The 12,410-nt window shown below is 34.0% G+C and overlaps 1 protein-coding gene across 1 annotated transcript; it reads right to left on the reverse strand.

The window, feature by feature from the left end:
- Positions 1-11,259: 11,259 nt before the first annotated feature.
- On the reverse strand, positions 11,260-12,089 carry LOC127796892 (protein PLANT CADMIUM RESISTANCE 12). Its single transcript, XM_052329297.1, has 4 exons — positions 11,954-12,089; positions 11,760-11,831; positions 11,460-11,669; positions 11,260-11,339 (listed from the first exon to the last, which is right to left on the reverse strand). Exons 1-4 carry the CDS (start codon positions 12,087-12,089, stop codon positions 11,260-11,262), a joined length of 498 nt encoding a protein of 165 aa, XP_052185257.1.
- Between the last annotated feature and the right edge of the window lie 321 nt (positions 12,090-12,410).

Genomic DNA, 12,410 nt, shown 5'->3' on the forward strand with positions numbered 1-12,410 from the left:
GTTGTTGCCCCAAGGTTCCTCAGCCCACTCCCTCGAGTCTTCCGCCATCGAATTCGGTGATGGGAAGGGTGGCATGAAGCTTTGTCTGCCATGACAGCTTCCAAGTTTTGGAAATTGCACTTTTGTTCCATTCATTTTTACTTCTTTACTTTTTGGTCTTTCCATGAAGCCCCAGAACTTTCTATAACTTCCATTGAGTCCCTCAAGCTTTGAACTCCTCATTTCATCCTCTAAGATTCCAAAAAAATGTCATTTGGACCTCCTTCTGCAAATTTTGGAAAACTGCACTTAGGCCAAAATCTTTATTTTGGCAACTAAACCCTTTCTTCTCTCCCTGAAACCACTGAAGGGTTTTCCTACATATCGAATATGAGCCCCCTCAAGATTCCGTTGACTTCTTGGAAGTCTTCTACGATAATTCGGTTTTGCAGCCTAAATCGCAGATACATTTTAGTTGTATCGAAAATCGTTCCTGATTTGACTTCTCTCGATGCTGAAAATTGTTTCTCGAGATGCTCATTAATGCCACATCATTTTACTTTTGCATCTCAGCTTTAGGATACTCCCTACAATCGATTTGATCAATTTTTCGGGCTATTTAGATACCAATCTTCCTCAAAATTTCATTTTCTTAATAAAAAACTTATTCTCCAATAATTCCAATTTCTTGGGTATTACACCAAGCTTCTTGCCACCCTTCTCATCACCGAATTCGGTGGCGTAAGACTCAAGGGAGTGGGCTGAGAGACCATGGGGCAACACCTATGCTGACAATCGGCCTTGGCATCGATCGAAATGGCCAAATTTTAGCCAAAAAGGGCCGAAAAATTGGGCCACTGTAATTAAATTTTGGGGGCTGTCTTCGAGGATTTTGGATCGATATGGGGAAGGTAGAGGCCTCAGGGAGGTTGTATCGACTAGCCATGAGCGTTTGGAGGCTCGGGGTTGCCTATAAATAAAGGTTTTCAGAATGACTAAATGAAGTGAAAAATTAAACTCTCAAATCTGAGAGTTTGGGCAAAAATTGAGAGCAACGGATAAAAGGGCTTTTGTTCCCCATGTCTAGAGGATCATTTTTGAAAAATTTGAGCAATTTTCGTTGAGAGATGAGGGAGATATGAAACATTGTCGGAAAAATGGGCTTCGTCGAAAAATTGATTTGAGCAATCAAAAAATGTCTCCAATTGAAACGTTTAAGCTATAATCCTGTAGAAGATGAAAAGAGGAAGGCGTAGGTTCAAACGGAAGGCAAAATGGAGCTCAAACGAAGGAGATATGGCTAAAAAATCAGAGCTGGTTGAAATATCGTCGAAGAAGACGACCGGCGCGTGCAGTGTATGCGCCAGCTGGGCCTCAAGAGTGGGGGCACGTGAGCCATCTTGTGGGGGCGTGTTCGGGCTGGGAAAATTACGAAAAAAATTACTAAATTCATGAAAAATTGAGATTTAGAATCCTGTGCAAAAAGTTTTGATTTAGACCTTCCTGGTTTCTCAGTTTCCGCAATGACTAGCCTCATTTTGTGTGCAAACGAAGTTTTAGGGTAAGTTCTGGAATTTTCTTTTGAAGTTCCTTGAATATTATGAATTGTTGTGGAAAAAGCTTTGAGAAAATAGTCTCAAAGGTATTTATTTGGATTTTTAGAAAAGAAAATGGGAGAAAATGAAGGAAAATATTAAAATATTGAGGTATTGAGATATTTTTGTGAATGAATATGATTTATAGGATTTGTTGTGCTTGAGGAATTGTGATTTGTGCCACTTTTGAGGTTTGGCACGAAAAACGAGGCGATGTGCTTTTTTCGAGGTATTCCGAACTTTGTTTTAAAGGTGAGTGATTTTTCTCCAAAAGATTTTACATGTTGTATTTTGCCTATGTTTAGCGTGATAGTCATGAAAGTGGCTAAGTTATATGTATAAGCATCCTATCATATTTATATATGTGTTGTTGCATCGATGGATTATGATGTTTGCATAGCACGATATTATTAACATATTGATACTCGTGCATGGGATTGGGATGTCACCTTTATAGTGTAGTCGTAATTCTCCAAGGGAAAATGATAGAACAATGTTAGGATTATCCTGAAAATAGGTCAGAATTCTGTCTAGGGTTCCGTGCCGGGCCGGTGGGCCAGGGAAGTTACACTAAGGATGTGATCATTCATGTTATTGCATCATGCATTCATGTATCATATTTCTAAACCCTCACTAGAAGATTCATCTTTTAATTGAGTTATGCCCCTGGAACATTCGAACGTTCCAGTTAGAATTTGCAGCTATGACAAGGGGATGATTGAAATGTGATGGCACGTGATGACTTGGCTGATGGGTTCGATGAGTTGTTTCGATATATGCACCTTTGTGAGGATTCAGGATATGGTTTTAGTCATAGTTAGAAGATTATATACTATATTGAAGATCATATATAATTGTTACTATTTAATGTATTTGCGAGGAATTGTCAGATTGTACAGATAAGTCTCCATGTATTTAAGTATTTGATGATATGATGGTATAGTTTCTTATGTTATGATTAAGTGAATTCAGTTATGCACCATATCAGGTTTCGATTATTGCTTCTGCATTTATGATGATTACCTGTCTCAACTTATTGATTTTTATTTTGGTATACTGAGAAAGGTAGAACGGGATTGTCAGGAAATGTTTATATTGAGTTTATGTTGAAAAAAAAAAAATATTCTCAAAATTTCTAAGTTATTTAACAGTTGGGAAAAGTGGGGCGTTACAACGGCGGTAGGCCACTCATTCCCTATTCCTCATTTTCTTTTTCTTTTCTTCCTCTACTTATTTTCTTCTTAGCTTAGAGCTTCAAGTGGTGGGATTTTCAGATTTCAAGATTGTTTCCTTCTTTTTGGTTCAATCAACAAGGCAAGTTCTTTTTCCTCTTTTCTATTTAAGAGGCAAGCTTCATATCTTTTTATTTTTGGATGCAAGTTCTCTAATCTTTCCTCCTTCAAATGCAAGATTTTATGCTTCTTGTTCCTTTCTTATGCAAGATCCAAATCCCTCTTCAATTTAGACCCCTTATTCTTTCACCTTAGAATTATTCTTGTAAAACCCTTGTTTTGGTTAAAGGGGTTGTTTCTCTTGTATTGTTAAAACTTGTGGGTCTTGTTGGATTCTTGATTATCCTCCTTTAAAGTCTCAATAGGGTTTTGTTTCACCCTTTATTTTTCCAATGAATGGTGTTTTGTTTGATTGGAGATAGGAGCAATGCAAGATTTTGGCGTATCTTGTATTGTTGGTTTTGTGTATGTTCTTCGCGTTTCGGGTTGTTGTTAGTCAACCATTTGGGTTGGGCCTGTCGACTAGTGGTGGGATTGGCTTTGGCGGTCAACCATTGCTCCTCATTGTTGACCATTTTGGAAAATAGCCTTTGGCAATAGACCGTTGTCCCTTTCTTTTCGACTATCCTTCCCGGCATTTTTGCATATGTTGTACATTTAAGGGGTATAACTTTTTGTGATTATATTTGATTTACTATCTTTTTTTTGTTCCATAAACTAGACTTAATAAGCTTCGTTTTGATTGGTCAAGTTTTGAGCCTATAAGTGCCCTGTGAAATACTTGCTTGAATTTGGGATTTATGTTTCCACATAATTTGACCATGCTCTGGTTTTTTGTGTATAACTTTTTGGGGTGATATTCAAATTGAAATCTGCCTTTTGTTCTGTAAACTAGACTTCATAGGATTTGTTTTAATATATTACTTGAATTATTTGATTACATTTTGAGCCTGTAACAACCCTGTTAATCTTTGCTTGAATTATGAAATTTTGCTATTTTAGGTAGTTTACCTTGCTTCGATTTTCGGGGTGTAACTTTCTATTGTTACATCCGATTCAGAATCTATTTGTTGTTTCAGAAACTAATCATCTTGATCTTTAATTTCAACATATTGTTTGTGATATTTGACCAAGTTATGACACCAAAATTGCTCCTTGAAGTCATAGCTAAAATATGATATTTCTAGAATTTTTACTTAATTGATTCCTTTTGTATTATCTAATCTTCCTATGGTTGTGGTTATGATGCTTACGTATTTCATCTTATCTAATCTCGTTGTTCTTCTTAACACGTCTGTTGAATTTTGTTGAGGGCCTAAATAGGGTTCAATTCACCCTATATTTCTTAAAGAATGATGCATTGATTGATTAAGATTCAGATTATGCAAGATCTTGGAGTTATATTGCTTGTATTTTGAGTTTCTCACGGTTGTCGTTTGTGTTGTTAGGGTCTACCAGTCGACCATTCACATCATGACTATTGACCGTTGGATGTATGGGCATTGACTGTTGACCATTGGGACATGATTGCTGACTGGTTATGAAGTTAGGCACCAACGGATGGCTATTAGGATGTATTTGTAAACCTTTCTTCCTCGATTGTGGACTAATTCTTCATGTTTAGCTTTCGTATTACCCCCCAATTATCATTGTTAATTAGTTATTAGTTCATTCGTTAAATTTAATATTGGTTGGACATTTTGCGGGGTAAAAATATAACCATGGGTGTGGAGTTGTGCATTGAGTAGATTATGCATGGGAATTTATTTTGCATTGAAATTGCCATGTGTGGGCACGGGTTTGGAAATGTTTAAGAAGTATGGTGGTGAATGCATGTGTTAAACATGGGCAACGTATTGAATAACATGTGGTCATTGGCTGCACTCCCACCCTGCAATTAAAACACAAAACAAAACACAATAAAAATTTTATATTTTTTTCTTTGTTTAGGTGAGAGGTTTATACTCGTCAGTGTACGAGTGCAGTTGTAGTCCAAATTTAAATTTATATTTTCTGAATGAGTCCAGGTCGTCCACTGAGAGATTTATTTATGGCAAAATAAAAAGAATGTCACACAAGCACACACGCATTTGGATAAATTGGCAACAAGGTTTTTTATGGTTTTTTAAACAACAGATACTAGGAAATAAATTAAGGCAGTAATTGAAATAAATACTTTAAGTGAGAATATAAAATTGGATAGTACTTGAATTAAGACAATTTCAGTGCCAACCCGTTGATTCCCAAATTTTAGCATAAAAGATTAGCAACATTAATTTAATTTCAGATACGAGGGTTTGTTATTAAATGCAATTAGAGATGATGATAGTTCTAGGTTAAGCAATCCCCATACATGATATGCGGGATTCTAATTTAAGCAACCACCATAAATTCAATTGCAATTAATACACAAAACAACTAAATTAATCATCCGGGTTTGGGTATGATAGCGTTTCCAGTTCTAGTAACTTTCATACATGGCATGAAAGCTCTAAGTTAGGCTTACGCTCCAATCCAAACCTAGTGATTTCTCAATAATTAAGATACACTCATACTGAAATTTAAATTAATGTTACTTATTTAAAGCGCAACTTTCTTTGGGAATCATTGGCGTTGGACACTGTCCTTGCCTTAACCCAAGATTAGATTTAGCTACTCATTTCCATTTAAAAGTTAATTGACATGAATTTAAACGACGTAATTTAAATAACAGAATTTAAATGACAAGAAATTTTAAAGGCATAAACTAACCGGCCATTTAGGCGGTGGATAATTAAAAAACAAGAATTAAAATTGCAGAAATTTAAAGGCATAAACTAACCGTCCATTTAGGCGGTGAATAATTAAATGACAAGAATTAAAATTACAGAAATTTAAAGGCACAAATTAACCGGCCATTTAGGCGGTGAATAATAAAGTAATAATAAATGACATAAGAATTTAAAAGAAGAAAGGAAGGAACTAAGATCACAAGAGAGAATACTAAAGAAAAGGGGAAAGAACAAGAATAATTCTCAAAGAGAGAATTATAAGGAAACAACTAAACTTTGATTCAAGAATAATAATCACACTTACAAATGCAATCAAGTGATCTATTTATAGGCCACAAGATGCAATACAAACCACACAATTTCAATTATTCAACTAGACATAATTATATCTAATGGGCACTCACACACTTAAAGTTAAATGGATTTTAGCTATAATACACACCTAATATTAAATGGATTTTAGCTAAAATACATACCTAATAAAATATTCATAAAGTTAAATGGATTTTAGCTATAATATCCACCTAATAGTTAAATGGATTTTAGCTAAAAAACACACCTAATAAAGCTCTCTCATAAAAAATAAAAATAGATTTCTATAAATTGATTTTTTAATCTTCATTAGGATTAAAAATAATTCTTGCGCCTTCTCCAAATAATATCTTCCATGGGTTGCTCAAATTGAGCCTTAATTCTTCATGGGCTTGAATTCTTCATGGGCTTTAATTTTTCATGGGCTTGATTTCTTCATGGACTTGAATTCTTCATGGGCTTGATTTCTTCATGGACTTGAATTCTTCATGGACTTTAAGTCTTCATGGGCTTGAATTCTTCATGCCGAAAAAAAAATAAAAATAATTTAATGTTATTAATAAATTATATATTATATATATGTATTACACATGGCACATATATATATATATTATATATATATATTACATGCATGCATATAATGATGTATATGTATTATATATAATTTTATATATTATTATTATTATTATTATTATTATTATTATTATTATTAAATTTTACTTTAAAATTTCATTTCATTCATTTTTCAATTTAAACTTGCATATAACCATAAAATATATATTAATATCTAATTTAAACTATTTTTAAGATCAAAAGAAATGTATAATTATAACAAAATTTTTATAAAATTAACCACTAATCAGTCATGCATAAGCATAATTATATATATATATAAATATATACACACACACACATAGATGGTCTATGAATGCATGATATATGCATACAATTACGCACCTATTATTTTGTGCTACGATTACATCCACGTGGGGGAAAATAATATCCAACCAGCACTTAACACGGGCGAGTTATGGTTATGAGCTCAGTAAATGGGACCTGGTCCATAGTTTAATTGATAATTTGAAGAGATTGGTGAACGAGCACTTGACGCAGGCGAGCTACAGCTATGAGCTAGGTGGGTGGACTTGGTCCTCAGTGAAAAGATTATTGACATATATGTATGTACATATATATGTACTTTGAGGCCTTAGGTGCTAATGTGTTATAAATGAACCCCAAGGACCATATATGAAGAATTGAACATGTGCATGAGTGGTATGGTATTATGAGTCCTGGTATGGGTATAAAATGAGATATTGCATGGAATGATTGTGTGATGTTGTATAACAAGGTATAAATTTGTGTGGGGTTACGATAAGGTATAAGGTGTTATGGAGGAGTCAAATGATGGTGAGTAAAACATATCGTTTTGCTCTTTATTGCCTCTTTTATGATAAGTGAGTATTTTGTAAATGCCTCATCGTTTATTGATTCTGTCATTCTTATGAATCTTATTGCTGTAGTTTATTGTATATATATACTTGCTGAACCTTATGGCTCATATTTGTTTTGTGTCATTCTAGGTAAGGAAAAAGTTATAGAGGTGGACGTGTTAAATGGAGAGGATTCTTGTGGGTTAGTGTATGTACAGAGCTCTCTTGACTAAAAAATCCGTGGTGTGTTTTTTAGGGCAACAACAAATGAAAAAGTTTAAGTTGCATTTATATTTTATTACCCTTTTACTTTGAGATGTATTGAGTAGTGATGTAAATGATGATATTGATGTTATGGTTTTGATGGTTGACTAAACTTATTCATATATGATATGAAAATAAATTCAATTTCAAAATATTTGTCTAACAAGTTATATTATTCAAATTAAATCAAAGTCAATCAAAAATAATCTTTCATATTTATATCATAGCAAAATTATCATATTTTGTCTTAAACCATTGGTCTCATTTTGTTCCAAAATATTGGTCTTAAAATTGCCGTGTAAAATTCATTTACAGTAATAGCTTCTATGAGAAGTTGTCGACCGGTGATATAAGCCTGTCAACCAGTTGCTTCATAATACCAAGCTGTCGACTGGTTAAGACAAAGGCTATCGACCGGCTAAACAACATGCTCTCAGTTGTTTGTTGTCGACCGTCTCTACATTTTAACTTATTGACCGTTTTTCCGTACCTGTCGATTGGTGTTCAAATATTTCAATCCATCATGTCGACCGGTTATATGAAGTTGTTGACCGGTTTGTCGTAGACAGCTTTTAACGACTAGTGACCACCACTCTCAAGTGTTCTCTCCACTTGCAACGGGATGATTTCAAGTTTTGTCTTTCAAACCATCTATAAATACAATTCAAGAAGAAGAATTCAACCCCCGAAGAAATCCATCTACAAGCTCCCAAGTGCTCATCATTCGTTGTGCTTCAAATTGTGCCCTAAGTCTCGTGTATTCAAGGCTTGTATTTCATTTGTTTCAAAGCATATTTTTAGCCTTGTATTTATTCTTGACTGCATTGTAACAAAGTGAGCAAACTCTTAGAAACAAATCTCTTGTATCATTTCTTGTATTCCTAGTTTGCATAAGCTAGAGGACTTACTTGTCATAGTAGGAAGCTTATATTGCCTAGAAGTGCTAGAGGGCTTGCTTGGTCGTTTAAGCAAGAAGATTGTATTTTTCTAACTTAAAGCTAGAGGACTTATCCGGTGTGATAGGAGAGTTATAGTGTTTTGCTTGAAAATCCTTAGTGATGAGTTAAGGTAGTGGATTAGGCTTACTTAAGCCAAACCACTATATATCTTTATGTTCTTGTGTGTTTGTGATCCTTCTATTTTATCTTTTTAAGCATTCCTCAATTTATCTCTTACTTTATTTAAACCCCTCACCTAAAAAGATTTTCCATCCTTGTGTTTTCATTATCAAAACGAGATTGTGTTTACACGGTTAATATCTCATCGTGCTATTTCAAGGTCTTGAGGTTTAACGAAGTCGTGGTCTTCATAGACGACATCTTTATTCAACAAAAGAATTTTTAAAATACCAATTCAATCCCCTCTTGGTGTGTGTCATAGCATCTCTATTCTAACAGTAAATAATTATATTAGTTTCACTTGTTTAAGAAAAAAGTGTGATTAATTTTGTTTGAGTTTATTAAAACGCATATATATATATATAAATATAAATTTGAGAAAAAATTTGAGTGGTTGGGGCTAGGGATGGAAATTGTAACTAAAATCATGGGGAATTAAACCGAAACCAAATCGGTTAATGCGGTTAAAAATCGGTTAATTGGGTAATAATTTGATTTAGAGAAAAACTGAACACTGTTTCAATGAATTTAATTTGGTTTTGGTTTTTACTAAATTCAAATAAAAAATCAAATCAAAATTGAACCGAATGTGTGGGTAACCGAACCAAGCCAAACAGAATATACATATATATAATATATATTTATTTATTTAATATATTATATATACACATAATATATATTGATTAATGTATTTTTTTACAAGTATTTTTACTAATACATTATAAATATATAAAATATTTAACATTTATAAAGTAATTAATAATTAAAAATAAAACCTAATATTAAATTATTTTATCTTTATTAATCAAATAATTATTAATAAAAATAAATAATTAAATATTTAAAAAAATAAAACCTGGCAAGAGATTATAGATCAAACTAAAAAAATTATGGTTAAAACTGAAACTGAATCAAAATCGAATAATTTAATTATGATTTTTAATTTTTAAAATTAATAAATAATAATTTAATTTTAATTTAAAAAAAATTAAAATCAAACTAAATCATTACCAACCCTCGCAGTATTGTCGCTGCAACAAGCAGCAGCAGCGAGACGGCTGCCTTTTTGTAGGGATGTGAGTGTATTTGAGGTGGTGGCGAGTTGGAACTTTCCTGGGTGTGTAGTTAGACTGATCTTGATGATCATGACGTCCTTTTAGAGGAGGGCAACTTGATGGCAGGAGCGTACGACACTTTTAATTAGTTCTAAATTAATAATGGTCACTTATAATCTTCTTCTTTCTTATATTTTTTATTGTTTACAATTTTTCTTTAGTGTGAATACGTTTTGCACGTTAGGAAGACCAGGAATCAAACCAATAGGCATATTGGTTTGGTAGTGATATTGTGGATAACGTACGGAATTTGGTTGGTTGATTTTTTATTGAGTAATACTACTTTACTCGAGAGTTTACGGAGAGATTTATCGAATGTGATTAAAAGGATCAAAATACTCTAGTCCAAAATATAAATTTACAAATGATGTTATTGTCTTTGCCTCTCTCCTCTCTCCTTTCCCATGATTGACTGTTTAGCGTTGCTGCCTTCCCTTCACTGCCTCGTCGATCATTGGAGGATGCAACAATGAGGCAAGGCGTAGTAAGGCGATGGCGGTGAGACGAAGGTAGCAATGCTCGACAATCACATTGTGACCATAGGAAAGGAGATGAGAGAGCAGTGCACTAGCCTATTTTGTAAATTTATAAAGTGGACGAGAGTATTTTGGTCTTTTTACCCCATTCGATAAGGGTCATGTTATTTGTACATCATTTATGTACACTTTGGCCTATACAATGCACATAAATTATATAAATATCCCGTGTCTCACCCCGCCTCACCACCTTAGGTGAGGACATTTTAGACATTGATACATCATTGTGTACACCAAAGTGTATATAATGATATATCAATAGAATTTTCCATTCGTTAACCCTCTTTGTCATTCTATTTGGCCTTTTACAAGAACCCTTTTTCATTTCCAACAGTTGTACTTGTGATCCGAATTATTAATTAAATGAGACATTATTTCTTTATAAAATATTATAACGTCGTATTTATTTCATAATTTTGGTGCAAGTTTTCAACACATCATTGTCCTCGTTGAAGCTTTTAATTATCGTATTGCCAGCCGAATTTAATAGATCTGAAAAAAAAGGATGTTTTTAACATATTGACTATTTTTTTATAAAAAAAAAGTTTATTTTTAAGAATTATTTACCAAAATACCATGAATTGGAGTGAAAACAAACCAACTCTGGTCTAACTAGTGGCTTTTTTAAAAATCCAAATCTCTAAGTTCTATAAATGTAATATTTTGGGAAATAATTTGGAAAAGTATGATAAAGTGAGACTTTCTTTATAGAAGATAGTAAAATTGTTAAAAATTCTAGAAAAAGATGGTCAAGAATATTCAACAAAATACACAAATAAATATAAAAAGACAACATAAACCCAAATGGCAGGCAGTGATTGTGAGTTTTCTTCTCACAAGATCAAAAGAGATGACAGGCAAAAATAAAAAAGAAATTACAGAGTGGGCAAATTAAGGCAAGCTTTTAACGATTCATCCCTGTTGCAACGGTTGGCGCTGTTGTGGCTCCGTTTTGATTCCACTTCTCAACGTTGTCTTCCCAACCTAGTGATCAATTACCACACCGTTGGTTTTTAGTCTTCAAATAGCTCAAATCTCTTATAAAACTAAAAATTATACATGACTTGATATATATAGTGCCTATTGCAAAATTAAAACGCTTACCAAGGGAGGGATCGGTGCCGCGATTCTTGAGCTCTCTGTAGTCTTGACAAAGGGCACAAAAACAGCACAAGCAGTGAACCAATCCGTCCGGCAATGGCCGTTCTGGCAGCCCGAACAGCCCGCGCAATTTCGTGCGGTACGTGCATCCATACAGAGGCGCGCAGCCAGCGTACGCCAGAGCGACGTAGATGACACTGGCAGCGCAACAAGCTGCCACATGCGGGTACAAAGCCCAGTCAGTACAAAGTAAGGCTAAAAGATCACCGGTTTGAGTAAGGAATGATAGATCAGGATGCTTACATATCGTGCCTCTGTCCACGATATGAGCAATCTGGCCCATGGTGATGCATGGAAAAATAGCTGTCATGAGACCTTCAAAGGCATCAAGGACTCGAGTCATAGTTCATAACCATTGATAATTAATGAATCCATATCTGAAAATAATGCTAATTAAAGACGAATGAAGGATATATATTGAAGATGTAACGTATTACAATTTTTGGGATCCTGAAAACAGCCGCAGAGGCCGCTGGTCCACTGGCCTTGAGGAAGGTGGTTTGGAAACGGCGGCAATGATGAAGTTGGGAGCGGCGGACTTGGCTGCCGGCGCCGGTGGCCGTTTTGGCTCATTGTTTTGTTGCAGACGTTGTGGGATAGACGTGGTTTAATTAATGCCGCTGCTCTATGCCTCTTGTGGAGTAGCATTATTTATTTATAATGGGCATGGATGGCTTTGCATTTTGCTTGGAGATGCTATTTTTTATCTTGAATACGAATAGAATCTTCTAAGTAATTGACAATGTACATATGATACTATAAAATCACATTACAGCAAGACAAAACAAAGAATATGCTTTCACCTAATTAATTACCAAGGTTACAAAGTGCTTGTATATATCACAAAATAATTGAGTTTTTTATTGCTCAAACAAATATCGTTATTTTGTTTTC

This window comes from Diospyros lotus, chromosome 3 (assembly GCF_014633365.1).
Source record: "Diospyros lotus cultivar Yz01 chromosome 3, ASM1463336v1, whole genome shotgun sequence".
Classification (NCBI taxonomy): Eukaryota; Viridiplantae; Streptophyta; class Magnoliopsida; order Ericales; family Ebenaceae; genus Diospyros; species Diospyros lotus.